The sequence below is a fragment of the Eleutherodactylus coqui genome, chromosome 1 (genome assembly GCF_035609145.1).
Source record: "Eleutherodactylus coqui strain aEleCoq1 chromosome 1, aEleCoq1.hap1, whole genome shotgun sequence".
Lineage (NCBI taxonomy): Eukaryota > Metazoa > Chordata > Amphibia > Anura > Eleutherodactylidae > Eleutherodactylus > Eleutherodactylus coqui.
The window spans coordinates 528,282,584-528,304,769 of NC_089837.1; the positions used below are offsets into that span (position 1 = coordinate 528,282,584).

The 22,186-nt window shown below is 47.6% G+C and overlaps 1 protein-coding gene across 4 annotated transcripts in view; it reads left to right on the forward strand.

The window, feature by feature from the left end:
• The window catches only part of SLCO2B1 (solute carrier organic anion transporter family member 2B1), a 149,690-nt gene that overhangs the window by 94,535 nt on the left and 32,969 nt on the right, over positions 1-22,186 (forward strand). For all 4 annotated transcript variants that reach the window (XM_066588373.1, XM_066588374.1, XM_066588376.1 and 1 more), the window contains 4 exons: positions 1,889-2,087; positions 3,813-3,972; positions 13,257-13,426; positions 14,999-15,063. In XM_066588373.1, coding sequence (XP_066444470.1) covers positions 1,889-2,087; positions 3,813-3,972; positions 13,257-13,426; positions 14,999-15,063 — 594 coding nt within the window. The remainder of the gene's footprint in view (positions 1-1,888; positions 2,088-3,812; positions 3,973-13,256; positions 13,427-14,998; positions 15,064-22,186) is intronic.

The following is a 22,186-nucleotide window of genomic DNA, read 5'->3' on the forward strand; positions in this document are numbered from 1 at the left end:
GGTTTTGTGGGGTGAGCTGTAGTTTTTACCTCTGTGGGTAATATATGTCTTTTTGATCACTTTTTAGTCACATTTTTTAGACTCATTACACAAAAAAAATGGCATTTCTGGCATTCCATCCCTTATTTTTATAGCTTTCATCATGCAGGATAAATATCATTCAGTCCTCAGCTAGCCGTTCTTCCCATTGGCTGAGCCTGGACCTACAGCTCATTCCCTAAAGATATGCATCGAATGTGATCGTTGCAGAGATGCCCTTTAAGTTACAATCAATCTAGACAATTATAATGCAAACTAAACTACATGTAATCTAATGTATCAGTGTAATGTAATCTAATGTATCAGTGCAATGTAATCTAATGTATCAGTGTAATGTAATCTAATGTATCAGTGTAATGTAATCCAATATATCAGTGCAATGTAAACATCACTATTTGATAAGATTTTGATTAAAAGGGTTTTTACCACTAAAAACATTTATCCCTTATCCCTAGGATGGGAATCGATGTCTACACACTTGGGGACCCCAGGGATCCCAAGAATCGCACATTCTGAATGTTACATGTGAATGGTTAGGCGGAGCTCATGCGCCACCACCGCTCCATTCACTTGTATGGGGTGGATGGATATTGATGCACTCGGCCATCGCCCTTTAATGGGAAAGCCCCTTTTAAGGAATGCATGACATGTTTCCCAGTGGTTGGTGCTCTAGGGGTCCAACGGAAGCTGCTGGAACAGATTATAACTTACCAATTGCAAAATTCAGACTCTCAAATCAGCTCCAGGAAGGATGCTTATATGTGCACTGACTGGCCCTTTATTGGCGCCCGGCCCTTTCATGATTGGCGCTTCCCTGTACAGAAGTTATCACCGTGCCCACTGAGTTCAATACTAGATGTAAAAGCATACATTATGTTGACAAAAGTATTGGACCCCCACTAATCCTGCGCTGCAGCAGAAAGTCACATGTCAAGTTTTCCGCGGATCAGTTTCAGTGTGAATCCATATCAGATGGGAAAATCCAGCGATCGGAGCAACTTCCAACGAGGCCGGTAATCGGTGCGAGACTAGCCGGGGTCTGACTGCCAATCGTGGGGGGGTTTCTCATGTAACGGTGTGGAGAGTATACAGAGAATGGCGCGATCGAGGGAAACATCAGTGAAAGGGGATCATGTGGATCGAAGCAACTCATCACTGAAAGGGGTCGGAGGAGGATGTCAGGAATCATTCTGACCAACAGGCTGCACAGTCAGCTGAATACAACGCTGGAGCTCCAACTAACGTGTCCGAACGCACAACTCGCCGTTCCTCCGCACGGATGGTATAACAGCGGGCGACCAGTTCCAGCGCTATTGTGTCTAAGAGGAACAGAAAGACTCCAGCGGGCAAAAGAGCGCAAAACTTGTATCATTGAGCAGCGGGAAAACATCTCCTGGTCAGATGGAGCCAGATTTCTGTTGCTGATGGGAGGTCAGAATTTGGCGCAAGCAGCATGAATCGCTGACCCCTTTTTGTCAGCCGGTCAGAACATGTCGGCACCGCCATCTAATCTGCAGCAACTAGAAGAAGCTTCCTTGCAGATCTGATGGCCAAAGGCTACTGGATGGGGGTCTAATAAAGAGTATGTTGGCCTCTTATATAATAGGATCACCCCTCTAGAATACATTTTGGGAGGACGTCTCAGACATGTTTGGTTATACTTTGTAGCTGATGTTTCCATCATTGTTGGTGATTACATTTGTTGTGATGATCCTATGAAGTGATGCGGTTAGTATTGAGGGTCTGAAGACCCCCGAGAAGCTCCCAGCCTCCCATCCAGTTAGTGATGGGGGATGTAATACATCAGTAATGTTTTTACAATGGCTTTACGTTCCTTCTTCCTCCTCAGGATCTGTGATCATCCCCGGAGCGATGGCTGGCATTATTTTAGGTGGCTTTATTATGAAGAGGTTCCAGTTATCCCCGCGGCAGTGCGGAGCCATGTGCATCTTTGGGCTGCTCAGCTGTATTTTGATTGCTCTTCCTCTGCTCTTCCTGGGATGCTCAACTCAGCAGTTTGCAAGTCCGCAGGCTGACCAGCACTTGAGGTACAGAAAAGGCTCTCGTTCTGTATAAATGAACTGCAGTGAATACAGGTATATACAGCCACCACTAGGGGGAGCTCACTGCATACAGATATATACAGCCCCCACTAGGGGGAGCTCACTGCATACAGATATATACAGCCACCACTAGGGTGAGATCACTACATACAGATATATACAGCCACCACTAGGAGGAGCTCACTGCATACAGGTACATACAGCCACCACTAGGGGGAGCGCACTGCATACAGATATATACAGCCACCACTAGAGGAAGCTCACTGCATACATATATATAAAGCCACCGCTAGGGGGAGATCACTACATACAAATATATACAGCCATCACTAGCGGTAGCTCGCTACATACAGATATATACAGCCACCACTAAGGAGGAGCTCTTTGCATACAGGTACATACAGCCACCACTAGGGGGAGCTAACTTTATACAGATATATACAGCCTCCACTAGGGGGAGCGCACTGCATACAGATATATACAGCTACCACTAGGGGGAGCTCACTGCATACAGATATATACAGCCACCACGAGGGGGAGATCACTACATACAAATGTATACAGCCACCACTAGGGGGAGCTCACTGCATACAGATATATATAGCCACCATTAGGGGGAGCTCACTACATACAGATATATACAACTACCCCTAGGGGGAGCTCACTGCATACAGATTTATACAGCCACCTCGAAGGGGGAGCGCATTACATACAGATATATACAGTCACCACTAAGGCTGAACTCAGTGCATACAGATATAGCGTTAGGACCCATCTGAGCTTGGTCACCCGGACGTTGGTAGATGGGCCAATGTAATTTGATCAAATTATATCCCAAGAGCCTTGCATTATTTAATGTGGTTAGAGCATTGATTCTAGGTATGTATACCTCTGATATTAAATGTATTCTGTGTGCTGTTGCCATTTTTGGTTTGTGCTTCTACTGAGATAGATATTGTGATGTAAAGACTTTAGGCGGCCAGGCATTCTGTGTATGTCTCAGTGTCCATTTTTATGTGACCTAGAATGGACAGGTGATGACTTGAGTTTTCGCTTCCCATGCGTGCAGGAGCCCAGGAAAGCTGGGTACAAATCAGCCTGTATTCTAATGACTCGAAGCTTGCAGTACCACTAGAGTGGTTTATCGAGGCTCTGTCATAATGGTTGGTAACAGCAAGTGCGCACGGAATAGTCGATCTGTGAGTAATTGGGGACGGAGGCCGGATTGATGGATAGGTATCGTTCTCTCTACTCTCTCCTCCTATGTGATGTACAGTATAAGAACACACATGGCCCTTGGAACTAGCGAGGTTAGTGAAGGGGGGTCCAGACCAGAGGAGTCTCTTTTGGGCCCCAATGAAGTAATTATCTTACTTCTACTGATTGCATGAAGAATATATCTCCTCCTGGGTATTACATTGTACATGTGCTGTTGATATTGGCTGTGCTCTACTCACATCCAGAGCTGCATTCATTCTACTTGCTTCTTCTTAAAGAGAGCTATGGGGTGCAGATATGTTTTTCAACCTAGGACTGAGTGATTCCAGCACAATTGTAAATACAGCTTTGGATGGGACTGGAGTATAAGGCATTGTCTAGCTATGTAATGATATGTATAGCAGATTTATCCATTTGAACGGACCACCTCCACCCCCGTGTCACGGGACACATTTATATCTCATCACTCAGGATATATCTGTTGTTTTTCAGTGTTGGAATTTGGCACAATGTCACCGAATGCAGCAGTAAATGTGGCTGCTCCAAGTCTGCTTTCAACCCAGTCTGCGGAGCGGACGGCATCGAGTACATCTCCCCGTGCTACGCCGGCTGTGAGGAGGTGTACCTTGATTACAAGCAGAATAAAGTGCTGGTAAGTCTTGGATACTGAAGCTACATCTCTCTCCTCCCCTCTCACAGCATGCAGTCTCAATAACATACTGAGGGAAAGATACTGCAACTGCATCTCCCTCCTCCCCTCTCACAACTTGCAGTCTACAGACATACTGAGGGACAGATACTGCAACTGCATCTCCCTCCTCCCCTCTCACAGCATGCAGTCTCAATAACATACTGAGGGACAAATACTGCAACTGCATCTCCTTCCTCCCCTCTCACAGCATGCAGTCTCAGACATACTGAGGGACGGATACTGCAACTGCATCTCCCTCCTCCCCTCTCACAGCATGCAGTCTCAGACATACTGAGGGACAGATACTGTAACTGCATCTCCTTCCTCCCCTCTCACAGCATGCAGTCTCAGACATACTGAGGGACGGATACTGCAACTGCATCTCCCTCCTCCCCTCTCACAGCATGCAGTCTCAGACATACTGAGGGACAGATACTGCAACTGCATCTCCCTCCTCCTCTCTCACAGCATGCAGTCTCAGACATACTGAGGGATGGATACTGCAACTGCATCTCCTTCCTCCCCTCTCACAGCATGCAGTCTCAGACATACTGAGGGACAGATACTGCAACTGCATCTTCTTCCTCCCCTCTCACAGCATGCAGTCTCAGACATACTGAGGGACAGATACTGCAACTGCATCTCCTTCCTCCCCTCTCACAGCATGCAGTCTACAGACACACTGAGGGAGATATGCTGCAGATGCTTCTACTTCACATTCCCTGCAGTCTCACAGGCAAGTTGAGGAAGAGGTACTGCAGTTACATTTCCTTTCTGCTCGCTAACAGCATGCAGTCTACAGACACACTAAGGGATGGATACTGCAGCTTCTCTCCTGTCACTGCATGCAGGCTAAAGACTTTATGAGGATGAAACACTGCAGCTTCATCTCCCTTTTCCTTTGTCACAGCATGCGGTGTAAATGCATTTTGAGGGAGAGATGCCACAGCTGCATCTCCATGCTCTCTCACAACTCACGGTATCGTAGATCTATTAGGAGAGAGATGCTGCTGCTCCTCTTCCTCCCTCTCACAGCATGTAGTCTCACAGATTTACTAAGGAAGAAATACTGTATCTTCATCTTCCTCCCATCCTGTTACAACATGCAGTCTAAAGACATACTAAGTGAGAGATACTGCAGCTCCCTCTCCCTCCTCCTATCTGACAGCTTGCAGTCTCACAGATATACTGAGGAGGAGACTGAAGCCAGTGTAACAGGAGGTATACGCAGCTTCATTTCCCTTCACCCCGCTTACAGCCTGCAACCTATAGGCACACTGAGGGAGAGATGCTGCAGCTCCATCTCCCTCCCCTCCCCCTCACAGCATGCTGTCTCACATGTACTACTGCATATATATATATATATATCTGATATAGACAGGCGTACTCTGATATAGACAGATGTACTTTAATCTGTCAGGGGTTACCATTCTGGTATTGTAGTAATGGAGAAACAACCTAAGACGTCAGTGCAGAAACGCGTCTCAAAGCTTCAAGAATTCTTCCTTTCAAAACCAGAGCGATGAATCGTGGGGATCAGTGACTCCGTTGGTTGCGCTGATCGATGGCTCTCTGGGGATTCCACACAACCCAAAGTCTAGAGCGAGTAGTCAGGACTTATCATCTAGTGTCCTAGAGACACGTGTTACACCTGCAGGTTGACCGTAGGACTGATGGATGCAATCTATTGCTCACTTTTATCAGCCAATACAGGCTGGCTAGGCTCTGACTGTCAGACAGGAGCAAGCAGTCTATTGCTCTCTGCTATCTGCTATATTTCATGTTGGGCAGAGATTGACTCTAGGACAGAGGAATGAAATCTATTGCTTGCTGTTATCATCCATTTCCAGCTGACTGTAGAACATAAATGTGATCTATTGCTCTCAGTTATCAATCTTTTCAGACTGGAGAAAGGCTTCCTGTAGGCATGGATTAAAAACTATTGTTTTCTGTTATCAGCTATTTCCGGTTGAGGAAAGGCTGACTGTCCTTTTACATGGGGCAATTGTCCGGCACTTTTACAGAAGACTGATCATTCGGTTAATGGGGCGGAGCGGGCCAGAGGTCTCTTCTTGTCTCCGCCTGCGTTCACAGTAAACAGGCAGTCGTTCACAGATGAGTGACTGCCTGTTCACAGATGAGTGACTGCCTGTTCACAGATGAGTGACTGCCTGTTCACAGATGAGTGTTCTGCCTGTTCACAGATGAGTGTTCTGCCTGTTCACAGATGAGTGTTCTGCCTGTTCACAGATGAGTGTTCTGCCTGTTCACAGATGAGTGACTGCCTGTTCACAGATGAGTGACTGCCTGTTCACACGCGCCGACCGTTGTTTGATTTCTATGCCTGCAGAAACTGAATGACGAACAAATTATCAATCGTCGCTCAATCGCTGCCAGCAATTACGCTGAATCATCGTTTAGATTGCTGCGATTCAGCGAGAGTCTAAACAATTATTGTTAAATGTAATAGGGCTGTAAGAGAGGTAAATGTACTCTATTCTCTCCTGTTATCAGCCATTTCAAGCCAGGGAGAGGCTGAATGTAATGCCCCTTTTACACAGGATGATTCTCCGGTGACGTCACTCGCTCTGTTAAGCTGATGTCACCGCTGGTTGTTTGCACTCGTGCAGAATGTTTAGACAGGCAGATCATCAATCAGAGTAGGTCACTTCTCATTCAGAGCTCACATTCTATGAGCGGGGAGCGTTTAGATACAGCGACGAGTGTGCGAACCAGCGATGAGATTAATGCCAGCTGATGCTGAGCAACAAACGGAAAGCGAATGACAAGTGCACAATTTGTGTTTCGACTAATGATTATTTCGCACTTTCCTTCATTTGAACTAATTTTGAGTGACAATCGTTTTATGTCAATGGGCCATAAGACAGATAAATTCAATGTGTTCCTCCCTGTTATCAGCTGCTTCAGGCCTGGAAGTGACTGACTGCAGTGTTGCTCATAGGAAGAAAGTAGAACCCCCCTCACTCCCCCCACGCTCGCACCGACCCAGACCTCCATGATGCCTACCTTATGTCCCTTATTTTCAGTGCTGAGAACCTCCACAGCCTTGTACACTTATGTGACTGATAGCAGCCAGCTAGTTCCCTTATAATGATGCTCTGTTCTGGACTATGTAGGGGTGCGCTACAGAGAATGGCCTGTAGGGGGCACAGACAGTCAGTCTGGTGCCTCAGGCAAGAGGAAAAACACCTCACAGGTATGGTGTGGAATGGAAGATGTACGTCACAGAGGTTGTTAGCTTCTGTAATATAGATCAGTCCAATATTACTCCAGGCCAGTTCTTCCACCTGAACCAGCAAGCTATGTAAAGGGACAGGTGGAACTAAGGAGGAGCTGTGTGTGTCTGGGAGAACCAGACTTGTGTTGTGACCAGACTTCTGCTCAACCTGACTCCTGTTGCAAGCAAAGAGTGACGCTGTGACCAGGCGGAGAGACGTTGTCCTGGCGGGATGCTTGGGGAGCTCTGGCCCTGGGAGCAAGAGGTCTGGAGAGAGACCTGGATGCTGGGAAGAGACTGTTCGTGTGCCTCAGGAAGCTTGGGTGAAGCCTTCCTGAGGGAAAACAGAGTGAGTCCTGAAGACAACTGTATGAAGCTGCCCTGGAAAGTGGGTGAGAACCACAGTTGGACTGTTTATTAAAACCTTAAAGTAAAAGGACATTTAAGTTTAAGTGCATAAAGTGCTGTCCTGAAGGAAGCTGATATTGCGGTGAAGTTGAAAATAAATAGACATTTGGAGTTTAACCCATTGGTGTCTACCTGTGATGTGAGCGAATGATCCCCGGGTTGCTACAACTATTATAAGCTCTGGACTGAAGGGTTAGTTGCCATTAATTAGGCGTTTTTCACACAGCTACAAAATCTTCGCTACAAAACGCCTGTATGTGAAGCTGATGGTTTCCAATGGGTTCCTTCACATGAGATGTTTTGTAGCCTGAGAGAACCCATTGGAAACCACAGGCGATACATAGATGTGTTTTGTAGCAAGACTTTATAGCCCGTGTGGAAGAGGCCTCCTTCACCCGGGCGATACGGTATGGGCGAGAGAAAATGGCAGCAATATTATGTGGCACTACAAAGTCGCGTTAGAGAATCCCGGCCTCCCGGAAGCGCTGCCTCTTATTGGCTGAGTGCTGTGATGCTTAGCCAATCAGAGCCAGCGCTCGATGAATCAATCACAGCCATTTGGTGCCCCCATACAAGTCAGTGCTGTACAGTGGGGTAATTTATTTGGGCCCTGCTCTATTCCTAATCTGCCATGATGAGGAGTAGGGGTAAGGGTCGAGGACACGGACGTCCAAGTGAGGGTATGGGCACAGGCCGAGTTCCTGGGCACGGTGAATCACAGCCGGCTGCTGCGGGATTAGGAGAGAGGCAAGTGATGCTAAAGTTCCCATCTGACAGCGCTAGTGGCAGAAGACGGAGTTCAGAGGGCCAAGTAGCAGGGAAGGAGCGGGGATCAGGCAGCATGTCCAGCGCAGGCAGGGGAACACTCTCCAAGGCCTTTGCCAGCTTTATGTCTCCCCAGCAAGACTGTGTCACTACTCCCCAGTCAAGGCTGAGTTGGAGAGAGCACTGTAAAAAGATGGTGAGGGAGTACATAGCTGATCATATGACCGTCCTCTGTGATGCCTCTGCTCCATACAACTATTGGGTGTCAAAGCTGGACACGTGGCACAAACTTGCGCTGTACGCCCTGGAGGTGCTGGCCTGCCCTGCCGCTAGCGTCTTGTCAGAGAGGGTGTTTAGTGCAGCTGGGGGAATCATCACGGATAAGCGTAACTACCTGTCGACTGCCAGTGCCGACATGCTTACACTCATAAAGATGAACAAAGGCTGGATTTCCCCAGACTTCTCTTCTCCACCGGTGGAAAGCAGAGGAATCTAATGATTCTTTTCGCTACAACAGGAGAAAAATGCATCCCAATCACCACAAAAAAAGGGGGAATTAGCTTTGTCAATCACTCTCGGATATTATTACTCCTACTCCTCCTACTCCTAAAACAGCATGTCATCACGCTGAACTGCCAATTTTTTTGCGGCCCAAAAGGCTCTATTTATAACTTTTTTTACAATTTTTTTTTTTTTTTTTTAAGTTTCAAAATATTGATACTTTAATAGACACCATTTTTTCACAGGGCTGCCTCCAGGCTCTGTTACAAATTAAGCAACAGCGAGCTGTATCTTTAAAAAATGTTTATGGGTTTCACCTGCCTTCGCGGTTGAGAAATTTTTCAGGGGTACACTTGTACTCTTGGTACACCAATTTTTCTGGCCCTCGCCTATACTGTTATCTAATCAATTTTTCCAGCCTTCGCCTACACTCATGGTACACCAATGTTTCAGGAGTTCGCCTATACTTTTGGTACATCAATGTTTCAGGCGTTCGCCTATACACTTGCTACAGAAATGTTACTGGGGTCCGCCTATACTCTTGCTACAGAAATGTTACTGGGGTCCGCCTACACTCTTGCTACAGAAATGTTACTGGGGTCCGCCTATACTCTTGCTACAGAAATGTTACAGGGGTCCGCCTATACTTTTGCTACAGAAATGTTACAGGGGTCCGCCTATACTCTTGCTACAGAAATGTTACTGGGGTCCGCCTACACTCTTGCTACAGAAATGTTACTGGGGTCCGCCTACACTCTTGCTGCAGAAATGTTACTGGGGTCCGCCTACACTCTTGCTGCAGAAATGTTACTGGGGTCCGCCTACACTCTTGCTACAGAAATGTTACTGGGGTCCGCCTACACTCTTGCTACAGAAATGTTACTGGGGTCCGCCTACACTCTTGCTACAGAAATGTTACTGGGGTCCGCCTACACTCTTGCTACAGAAATGTTACAGGGGTCCGCCTATACTCTTGCTACAGAAATGTTACAGGGGTCCGCCTATACTCTTGCTACAGAAATGTTACAGGGGTCTGCCTATACTTTTGCTACAGAAATTTTACAGGGGTCTGCCTATACTCTTGCTACAAAAATGTTACTAAGGGCCGCCTATACTCTTGCTACAGAAATTTTACAGGGGTCTGCCTATGCTGTAGGTGTAATGAGACTTCCCATCGCTGTGTATTACCTATCTGGCACAAATACACTGACTGACAGGGGCAGAAATGTGGTCCGAGGCCAAGGTCCTTGGCGGGGTGAAACTCTGCCATGTTTGGGCACTCTGATTTCTTCCTGTGTAATACCATCTTTGTGCACTGACAGCATAGGCGAGCCCAAGGAACTCAAAGACTTCCCATTGCGTTGTTCAGCTATCTGACACCTACACAGAATGAAGTGTTTGGGGACCCATGAATTTCCCATAGCTATGTAACTCACGGCACCTTGGGTCACACAAGGTGGAGGCTGGGACCGAGCCTGACCCTGGGCCCGCTCACGTACTTCCTACACAGAGTATTGTGGGTCCTACCTCGGTCATGGTTTCTCTGCCTTATTATGCCACCTCCTCCTCCTGCTTGGGGTCAGGGGGTCAGCATTGCGCATCATGTATTTTCTCTCGTGTTACCACAGTTATCTGAGACACTGGTTTGGACCAAACAAAAGGAGCGTTACTGCATTAATGAGACGTTTACAGCTGCACTAGCATCCGAGTCCGCTTTATGCCCATGATTAATGAGGGTGTGAGCCGAGTCCGAGGTCCTTGCCAGGGTGAAACTGCCATGTTTCTTTATGTGTAATACTTTCCTTGGGTTCCTTTGGCTCGCCTATGCTGTGGGTGCACAAAGACTTCCCATAGCGGTGTTTTACCTGTCTGGCACAAATACACTGACTGACTTGGGTAGGGTGCATAATGCAGATGGCTTTCCCATTGTGTTGTTCAGCTATATGACACCTACACAGAATGAATTGTGTGGGGACACATGGATTTCCCATTGCTATGTAACTTACGGTACATTGGGTCACACAAGGTGGAGGCTGGGACCAAGCCTGACACTGGGCCCGCTCACGTGCTTCCCACACAGAGTATTGTGGGTCCTACTTCAGTCATGGTTTCTCGGGCTTATTATGCCACCTCCTCCTTCTGCTTGGGGTCTGGAGATCTGCGTTGGTCGGCGTGTATTATCTCTTGTGCTACATATTACCACAGTTATCCGAGATACAGGATTGGAGCATTCACAGGAAGCGTTAGTGATTTCATGAGACTTTCACAGGGTCACTGTATACCTGTGGTGGCTACTTTTGTGACATCTCCTGCTTCAAACCAATCTTTGTTGTTAGTATGTGCTGCTGCATTGTGGAGATGTGTAGAAGTGCTGGCACCTGAGTCCACTTTATGCTCACGTTTGCAGCTCCTGACAATTTTGTGACAGCGGTGGCACGGGATTGGAATGATGATCGTACGTCAATCTATCATCCGTTCCCAACAGCATTGTGGGCTATCACCCACACTTTCAATGAGGGTCGCTGCCTGGCCCTGCCAACCCTCTGCAGTGTGTGCCTCTGGTTCATCCTCATCCAGTACGCACTTATAAATAAACATGAGGGTGGTGTGGCTATGAAGCGAGCGTGTGGCATGAGGGCAGCTGAACACTGCGCAGGGAAACTTTTGTGTGCGCTGTGGACGCAGGATTGTGCGGAGGATTGGACAGCAACGCCAGCATGTAACCCAGGAGAAGAGGCAGTGGTGTCACCCATAGTCGGTGATTGTCCTTGGTTGCAGGTAGTGTGGTGCTTAGCTAAGATGTGCCAGCGCATGTGCCTTGCCAATGAGGGTTTGTCCAAAGTAAATTGTTAGGGGGGTGGGGGTGACGCCAGACTCTTGCCCCCATTTTGGCTTTATACTGGGACCTGGGAGCCTCAGATGCAGCCATGCATGCTGCCCCTGCCCTTCCCTATCCGTTTCTGTGGTGTTTCCATGACTTTCTGATGTTTTCTGGTGTTTGACAAGTCATCAGCTATGCGGAGCATCGGTCCCATATAAAAATGCTCGAGTCGCCCATTGACTTCTATGGGGTTCGTTACTCGAAACGAGCTCTCGAGCATTACGAAAAGTTTGACTCGAGCAACGAGCACCCGAGCATTTTGGTGCTCGCTCATCTCTATTGCTGATCCATGTCACAGGTTTTACAGGTTTTCTCCTCTCCAAAGGATCCTCATCCAGTTATCGCCGCCCCATCGATCATCATCACCATACAATGATCTCCAATGTAACGCCGCCTCCGGCAAATGCAGAATGGAAACAATAATGAACTAAAAGTTACCAGGGAAATCCAATTACACGCCGGCCGCGGCCATTACTGTAAATAATTGCATTCTGCTGCTTGTCAATAAATATAATTTCAGTACAAACAAAAGAGAAGCGGCCGAGGGAGCGAGCGCAGCGTATAGGCCAGGGAGGGTAAACCGAACCTGCCTGTCATGGGGATTACATCCCACCCAAAGGATGTCCCAAGCCTTTATACGTCCTGAGGTGTGACATGGCACACCCCCCCCCCACCCCCCCAAAGAACAAAACCCCATTCATTTTACAGGCATGGAAAGCGCCAATACACAAGATACCAAACCCATATTAGAACCAATGAGAGTAATAGTGTAATAGGGGCCCCAATAGTAATAGTGATCCCATTAATGGCCCCAGCATTGGTCTCAGTAGTCATAATGACCCAGTTAGTGGCCACAGTATTAATAGTGCACTCCATAGTGACTCTAGTAGTCATAGTGTTTCCCATAGTGGCCCCAGACGTCATAGTGGCCCCAGTAGTGATGGCTCCAAACTGTCAATTATTTTTTACTGGCCATTAATATGCAGTCTGGGTTACCGGTCGGTCCCAGGCTTCGGCTGGCTACTAGCATGGTACCAGGATGTGCCAGCTGCACAACTGCTTCAGATAACCTTTCTAGCTTTAGTCTGGTTCTGTGTTTTTGTTTAACAGGGTTTCAGTGCACTATGGAGCAATTCATTATTATTTATATAGCCGACCATTCAGTGACAGCATGCAGAGATCTTGAGAAGTATATTTCCTACATTTACATAAAATTGTATGAGTCCTTTAAGAATTCATCATTTCAGGCTTAAAAGTAAAGGAAAATCAACATCGCAAGCTGGGAGAGAAGGTGGGGACAAGACGCAACATAGTATCTGGCTGCTAGTGATATAGCGTAGCGGGCAGGATGCCGAAACACTGATGTGCAAACAGGGATCTGAGACAGGATGTACATGGTGTATACACTGTGCTATAACCAGCTTCTTCACAGTGGTATTCTCTTGGTTGCAGAATTATACCAGGTGCCGCTGTATAACATCTCCAGGATCCGGCAGCTCAGCAAGACCAGGGTCCTGTGGAACCAGCTGCTACCACCTCTTCCTGCCCTTCATGGTCCTGTCCTGTCTGGCAGGGACACTGGCCAGCACATCCCAGACACCATCCTTCATGCTGATACTTAGGTAAAGATCTGTTTATAGGGGCACTATACATAAATGACAAACCGTGTACTGCTCCTGATATACATGCTGTATTATACTGCAGAGCTGCACTCACTATTCTGCTGGTGGAGTCACTGTGTACATACATTACTTATCCTGTACTGCTCCTGAGTTACATCCTGTATTATACTCCAGAGCTGTACTCACTATTCTGCTGGTAGAGTCACTGTGTACATACATTACTTATCCTGTGCAGATCCTGACTTACATCCTGTATTCTACTCCAGAGCAGCACTCACTATTCTGCTGGTGGAGTCACTGTGTACATACATTACTTATCCTGTGCAGATCCTGACTTACATCCTGTATTATACTCCAGAGCAGCACTCACTATTCTGCTGGTGGAGTCGCTGTGTACATACATTACTTATGCTGTACTGATCCTGAGTTACATCCTGTATTATACCCCAGAGCTGCACTCACTATTCTGCTGGTGGAGTCACTGTGTACATACATAACTTATTCTGTACTGATCCCGAGTTACATCCTGTATTATACTCCAGAGCTGCACTCACTATTCTGCTGGTGGAATCACTGTGTACATACATTACTTATCCTGTACTGATCCTGAGTTACATCCTGTATTATACTCCAGAGCTGCACTCACTATTCTGCTGGTGGAGTCGCTGTGTACATACATTACTTATGCTGTACTGATCCTGAGTTACATCCTGTATTATACCCCAGAGCTGCACTCACTATTCTGCTGGTGGAGTCACTGTGTACATACATAACTTATTCTGTACTGATCCCGAGTTACATCCTGTATTATACTCCAGAGCTGCACTCACTATTCTGCTGGTGGAGTCACTGTGTACATACATTACTTATCCTGTACTGCTCCTGAGTTACATCCTGTATTATACTCCAGAGCAGCACTCACTATTCTGCTGGTGGAGTCGCTGTGTACATACATTACTTATGCTGTACTGATCCTGAGTTACATCCTGTATTATACCCCAGAGCTGCACTCACTATTCTGCTGGTGGAGTCACTGTGTACATACATAACTTATTCTGTACTGATCCCGAGTTACATCCTGTATTATACTCCAGAGCTGCACTCACTATTCTGCTGGTGGAATCACTGTGTACATACATTACTTATCCTGTACTGATCCTGAGTTACATCCTGTATTATACTCCAGAGCTGCACTCACTATTCTGCTGGTGGAATCACTGTGTACATACATTACTTATCCTGTACTGATCCTGAGTTACATCCTGTATTATACTCCAGAGCTGCACTCACTATTCTGCTGGTGGAATCACTGTGTACATACATTACGTATCCTGTACTGATCCTGAGTTACATCCTGTATTATACTCCAGAGCTGCACTCACTATTCTGCTGTGTGCAAGCACTTGTAATAGGCAAAGGTGGTATACGGTAACTGTTTATTGGAGAAAAAGATGGTGCCAACCTGAGCTGGACCCGTCCTTAGAAGCTTCTATGCCGTCTTTTGGCTGACAAGCAACAAAAGGTTAATTTTGGTGCCTCCTTGTACATTTTTTGCCTTTTCTGTTTTTTTAGGAGCGTAAACCCAGCAGAAAAGTCCCTGGCAATCGGGATCCAGTTCATGCTCATGAGGATCCTTGGTAAGGCGTCTGCTGTACATGATGAGATCACTTGTCCTTGGCGGCTCCATCATCACACTGGACAGATATGTCACGTATTAGAGTAATATGCAGCGCAGTGATATGTAAAAACATCAGACTAGATCTGTAGCTCAGCAGTGCGCTCCCAAGTCCATGTCCCCGTGCATAGTGTCCAGGGCTACGTGCTCTAATCTGTAGTGCCAACACATTTAATGTCCTAGTCCTTGCTGCTCAGTAGTTTATTCTCCCAGTCCCTGGTGTCCAGTGGTTTAGTGTCCCAGTCCTTGGTATTTAGTGGGTTAATATTCCTGTCTCTGGAGTTCTGTGATGTATTCATGGCATGGTATATTGTCTAGTGTCCCAGTCCCTAGTGTCTACGGGTTTAGTGTCCCAGTCCCTAGTGTCTACGGGTTTAGTGTCCCAGTCCCTAGTGTCTACTGGTTTAGTGTCCCAGTCCCTAGTGTCTACTGGTTTAGTGTCCCAGTCCCTAGTGTCTACTGGTTTAGTGTCCAAGTCCCTAGTGTCTACTGGTTTAGTGTCCAAGTGTCTAGTGGTTTAGTGTCCCAGTCCCTAGTGTCTAGTGGTTTAGTGTCCCAGTCCCCAGTGTCTAGTGGTTTAGTGTCCCAGTCCCTTGTGTCTAGTGGTTTAGTGTGCCAGTCCCCAGTGTCTACTGGTTTAGTGTCCAAGTCCCTAGTGTCTAGTGGTTTAGTGTCCCAGTCCCTAGTGTCGAGTGTTTTAGTGTCCCAGTCCCTAGTGTCTAGTGGTTTAGTGTCCCAGTCCCTAGTGTCTAGTGGTTTAGTGTCCCAGTCCCTAGTGTCTAGTGGTTTAGTGTCCCAGTCCCTAGTGTCTAGTGGTTTAGTGTCCCAGTCCCTAGTGTCTAGTGGTTTAGTGTCCCAGTCCCTAGTGTCTAGTGGTTTAGTGTCCCAGTCCCTAGTGTCTAGTGGTTTAGTGTCCCAGTCCCTAGTGTCTAGTGGTTTAGTGTCCCAGTCCCTTGTGTCTAGTGGTTTAGTGTCCCAGTCCCTTGTGTCTAGTGGTTTAGTGTCCCAGTCCCTTGTGTCTAGTGGTTTAGTGTCCCAGTCCCTTGTGTCGAGTGGTTTAGTGTCCCAGTCCCTAGTGTGGAGTGGTTTAGTGTCCCAGTCCCTAGTGTGGAGTGGTTTAGTGTCCAAGTCCCTAGTGTCTACTGTTTTAGTGTCCAAGTCCCCAGTGTCTAGTGGTTTAGTGTCCCAGTCCCTAGTGTCTAGTGGTTTAGTGTCCCAGTCCCCAGTGTCTACTGGTTTAGTGTCCCAGTCCCCAGTGTCTACTGGTTTAGTGTCCCAGTCCCTTGTGTCTACTGGTTTAGTGTCCCAGTCCCTTGTGTCTAGTGGTTTAGTGTCCCAGTCCCTTGTGTCTAGTGGTTTAGTGTCCCAGTCCCTTGTGTCTAGTGGTTTAGTGTCCCAGTCCCTTGTGTCTAGTGGTTTAGTGTCCCAGTCCCTTGTGTCTAGTGGTTTAGTGTCCCAGTCCCTTGTGTCTAGTGGTTTAGTGTCCCAGTCCCCAGTGTCTAGTGGTTTAGTGTCCCAGTCCCTAGTGTCTAGTGGTTTAGTGTCCCAGTCCCTAGTGTCTAGTGGTTTAGTGTCCCAGTCCCTAGTGTCTAGTGGTTTAGTGTCCCAGTCCCCAGTGTCTAGTGGTTTAGTGTCCCAGTCCCCAGTGTCTACTGGTTTAGTGTCCCAGTCCCCAGTGTCGAGTGGTTTAGTGTCCCAGCCCCTAGTGTCGAGTGGTTTAGTGTCCCAGCCCCTAGTGTCTAATAATAATAATAATAATAATAATAATATTCGGCAGCGCTTACATAGACAGGGGGAATACAGAAAGACAAAAGTACAAACATTGCAGAACATTACTCAGTATCCCTGTTGTCTAGTGGCTTAGTATCCCTGGTGTCTAGTGGCTCAGTGTCCCTGGTGTCTGGTGGCTTAGTGTCCCTGGTGTCCATTGGTTTAGTATCCACATCGCTGGTTTATAGTGGTTTAGTGTCTCTATTCCTGGTATCTTGCGTCCCAGTTCCTGGTGTCCTGTGGTATATTTCACCATTCACATTATCAACCGTTTAGTGTCCCAGTTAGTAACCTCTAAGGGTTCAGTGGTTTGGTTCCGAAGTCCCTGGTGCTATGTGGTATATCTGTCTTTATTAATGGTGTCCAGAGGTTGAATGTCTCAGTATATCTGGTGGTTTAGCATCACAATGCTGTATATGTCTAGTGATTTAGTGCCCCAGTCCCTGGTGTCTAGTAGTCTAGTACCATGCTCTCCAGAGGTCTAGTGCTCAGGTTTCCCAGTTCCTAGTGTCCCTTCATCAAGTATCTCAGTAGTCCAGTAGATAAGTGTCCCCATTTCTGTTGCTGTTGGTATATGTCCCTATTCATGGTGCCCGAGGTTTAGAGTCCCAGTCCCTGGTGTCCTGTAATTAGGAGCTCTGTCTGCAGGGAACGAGAAAAGTGATGAATATCTCATTACAAGATGTCCCGTGGTTTACTGTCCCACTTCATGGTGACCACTGGGATACGGAATTCCAGTCATTGGTGTCCAGTGGGGTAGTATTATAGTTCTTGAGGTCTAATGCTACGTCCCTTTTCACAGTGTAGAAATTTGTTGTCTGAAGCAGTCCTTGATGCTCATTGGACACTTGTTTATTGTACAAGGTGCGGCAGAAGTCGGTGGTTTAGTGTCCCAGTCCCTTGTGTCTAGTGGTTTAGTGTCCCAGTCCCTAGTGTCTAGTGGTTTAGTGTCCCAGTCCCTAGTGTCTATCGGTTTAGTGTCCCAGTCCCTAGTGTCTAGTGGTTTAGTGTCCCAGTCCCTTGTGTCTAGTGGTTTAGTGTCCCAGTCCCTAGTGGTTTAGTGTCCCAGTCCCTAGTGTCTACTGGTGTAGTGTCCCAGTCCCTAGTGTCTACTGGTTTAGTATCCCAGTCCCTAGTGTCTACTGGTTTACTGTCCCAGTCCCTAGTGTCTACTGGTTTACTGTCCCAGTCTCTAGTGTCTAGTGGTTTACTGTCCCTGTCCCTAGTGTCTACTGGTTTAGTGTCCCAGCCCCTAGTGTCTAGTGGTTTAGTGTCCCAGTCCCTAGTGTCTAGTGGTTTAGTGTCCCAGTCCCCTGTGTCTAGTGGTTTAGTGTCCCAGTCCCCAGTGTCTACTGGTTTAGTGTCCCAGTCCCCAGTGTCTAGTGGTTTAGTGTCCCAGCCCCTAGTGTCGAGTGGTTTAGTGTCCCAGCCCCTAGTGTCTAATAATAATAATAATAATAATATTCGGCAGCGCTTACATAGACAGGGGGAATACAGAAAGACAAAAGTACAAACATTGCAGAACATTACTCAGTATCCCTGTTGTCTAGTGGCTTAGTATCCCTGGTGTCTAGTGGCTCAGTGTCCCTGGTGTCTGGTGGCTTAGTGTCCCTGGTGTCCATTGGTTTAGTATCCACATCGCTGGTTTATAGTGGTTTAGTGTCTCTATTCCTGGTATCTTGCGTCCCAGTTCCTGGTGTCCTGTGGTATATTTCACCATTCACATTATCAACCGTTTAGTGTCCCAGTTAGTAACCTCTAAGGGTTCAGTGGTTTGGTTCCGAAGTCCCTGGTGCTATGTGGTATATCTGTCTTTATTAATGGTGTCCAGAGGTTGAATGTCTCAGTATATCTGGTGGTTTAGCATCACAATGCTGTATATGTCTAGTGATTTAGTGCCCCAGTCCCTGGTGTCCATTAGTCTAGTACCATGCTCTCCAGAGGTCTAGTGCTCAGGTTTCCCAGTTCCTAGTGTCCCTTCATCAAGTATCTCAGTAGTCCAGTAGATAAGTGTCCCCATTTCTGTTGCTGTTGGTATATGTCCCTATTCATGGTGCCTGAGGTTTAGAGTCCCAGTCCCTGGTGTCCTGTAATTAGGAGCTCTGTCTGCAGGGAACGAGAAAAGTGATGAATATCTCATTACAAGATGTCCCGTGGTTTACTGTCCCACTTCATGGTGACCACTGGGATACGGAATTCCAGTCATTGGTGTCCAGTGGGGTAGTATTATAGTTCTTGAGGTCTAATGCTACGTCCCTTTTCACAGTGTAGAAATTTGTTGTCTGAAGCAGTCCTTGATGCTCATTGGACACTTGTTTATTGTACAAGGTGCAGCAGAAGTCGGTGGTTTAGTGTCCCAGTCCCTAGTGTCTAGTGGTTTAGTGTCCCAGTCCCTAGTGTCTAGTGGTTTAGTGTCCCAGTCCCTAGTGTCTATCGGTTTAGTGTCCCAGTCCCTAGTGTCTAGTGGTTTAGTGTCCCAGTCCCTTGTGTCTAGTGGTTTAGTGTCCCAGTCTCTAGTGTCTAGTGGTTTAGTGTCCCAGTCTCTAGTGTCTAGTGGTTTAGTGTCCCAGTCTCTAGTGTCTAGTGGTTTAGTGTCCCAGTCCCTAGTGTCTAGTGGTTTAGTGTCCCAGTCCCTAGTGTCTACTGGTGTAGTGTCCCAGTCCCTAGTGTCTACTGGTTTAGTATCCCAGTCCCTAGTGTCTACTGGTTTACTGTCCCAGTCCCTAGTGTCTACTGGTTTACTGTCCCAGTCCCTAGTGTCTACTGGTTTACTGTCCCAGTCCCTAGTGTCTACTGGTTTACTGTCCCAGTCCCTAGTGTCTAGTGGTTTACTGTCCCTGTCCCTAGTGTCTACTGGTTTACTGTCCCAGTCCCTAGTGTCTACTGGTTTACTGTCCCAGTCCCTAGTGTCTAGTGGTTTACTGTCCCTGTCCCTAGTGTCTAGTGGTTTACTGTCCCTGTCCCTAGTGTCTACTGGTTTAGTGTCCCAGTCCCTAGTGTCTACTGGTTTAGTGTCCCAGCCCCTAGTGTCTAGTGGTTTAGTGTCCCAGCCCCTAGTGTCTGGTGGTTTAGTGTCCCAGCCCCTAGTGTCTGGTGGTTTAGTGTCCCAGCCCCTAGTGTCTGGTGGTTTAGTGTCCCAGCCCCTAGTGTCTAGTGGTTTAGTGTCCCAGCCCCTAGTGTCGAGTGGTTTAGTATCCCAGTCCCTAGTGTCTACTGGTTTAGTGTCCCAGTCCCTAGTGTCTACTGGTTTAGTGTCCCAGTCCCTAGTGTCTAGTGTTTTAGTGTCCCAGTCCCCAGTGTCTACTGGTTTAGTGTCCCAGTCCCCAGTGTCTACTGGTTTAGTGTCCCAGTCCCCAGTGTCTACTGGTTTAGTGTCCCAGTCCCCAGTGTCTACTGGTTTAGTGTCCCAGTCCCCAGTGTCTACTGGTTTAGTGTCCCAGTCCCCAGTGTCTACTGGTTTAGTGTCCCAGTCCCCAGTGTCTACTGGTTTAGTGTCCCAGTCCCCAGTGTCTACTGGTTTAGTGTCCCAGTCCCCAGTGTCTACTGGTTTAGTGTCCCAGTCCCCAGTGTCTACTGGTTTAGTGTCCCAGTCCCCAGTGTCTACTGGTTTAGTGTCCCAGTCCCCAGTGTCTACTGGTTTAGTGTCCCAGTCCCCAGTGTCTACTGGTTTAGTGTCCCAGTCCCCAGTGTCTACTGGTTTAGTGTCCCAGTCCCCAGTGTCGAGTGGTTTAGTGTCCCAGTCCCTAGTGTCGAGTGGTTTAGTGTCCCAGTCCCTAGTGTCGAGTGGTTTAGTGTCCCAGTCCCTAGTGTCGAGTGGTTTAGTGTCCCAGTCCCTAGTGTCGAGTGGTTTAGTGTCCCAGTCCCTGGTGTCGAGTGGTTTAGTGTCCCAGTCCCCAGTGTCTACTGGTTTAGTGTCCCAGTCCCTAGTGTCCAGTGGTTTAGTGTCCCAGTCCCTAGTGTCGAGTGGTTTAGTGTCCCAGTCCCTAGTGTGGAGTGGTTTAGTGTCCCAGTCCCTAGTGTCTACTGGTTTAGTGTCCCAGTCCCTAGTGTCTACTGGTTTAGTGTCCCAGTCCCTAGTGTCTACTGGTTTAGTGTCCCAGTCCCTAGTGTCTACTGGTTTAGTGTCCCAGTCCCTAGTGTCTACTGGTTTAGTGTCCCAGTCCCTAGTGTCTACTGGTTTAGTGTCCCAGTCCCTAGTGTCTACTGGTTTAGTGTCCCAGTCCCTAGTGTCTACTGGTTTAGTGTCCCAGTCCCTAGTGTCTACTGGTTTAGTGTCCCAGTCCCTAGTGTCTACTGGTTTAGTGTCTCAGTCCCTAATGTCCTAGTCCCTAGTGTCTAGTGGTTTACTGTCCCAGTCCCTAGTGTCTACTGGTTTAGTGTCCCAGTCCCTAGTGTCTACTGGTTTAGTGTCCCAGTCCCTAGTGTCTACTGGTTTAGTGTCTCAGTCCCTAATGTCCTAGTCCCTAGTGTCTAGTGGTTTACTGTCCCTGTCCCTAGTGTCTACTGGTTTAGTGTCCCAGTACCCAGTGTCTATTGGTTTAGTGCCCCAGTCCCTAGTGTCTAGTGGTTTAGTGTCCCAGTCCCTAGTGTCTAGTGGTTTAGTGTCCCAGTCCCTAGTGTCGAGTGGTTTAGTGTCCCAGTCCCTAGTGTCGAGTGGTTTAGTGTCCCAGTCCCCAGTGTCGAGTGGTTTAGTGTCCCAGTCCCCAGTGTCGAGTGGTTTAGTGTCCCAGTCCCCAGTGTCGAGTGGTTTAGTGTCCCAGTCCCCAGTGTCGAGTGGTTTAGTGTCCCAGTCCCCAGTGTCGAGTGGTTTAGTGTCCCAGTCCCCAGTGTCGAGTGGTTTAGTGTCCCAGTCCCCAGTGTCGAGTGGTTTAGTGTCCCAGTCCCCAGTGTCGAGTGGTTTAGTGTCCCAGTCCCCAGTGTCGAGTGGTTTAGTGTCCCAGTCCCCAGTATCTAGTGGTTTAGTGTCCCAGTCCCCAGTGTCGAGTGGTTTAGTGTCCCAGTCCCTAGTGTCTAATAATAATAATAATAATATTCGGCAGCGCTTACATAGACAGGGGGAATACAGAAAGACAAAAGTACAAACATTACAGAACATTACTCAGTGTCCCTGGTGTCTAGTGGCTTAGTATCCCTGGTGTCTAGTGGCTCAGTGTCCCTGGTGTCTGGTGGCTTAGTGTCCCTGGTGTCCATTGGTTTAGTATCCACATCGCTGGTTTATAGTGGTTTAGTGTCTCTATTCCTGGTATCTTGTGTCCCAGTTCCTGGTGTCCTGTGGTATATTTCACCATTCACATTATCAACCGTTTAGTGTCCCA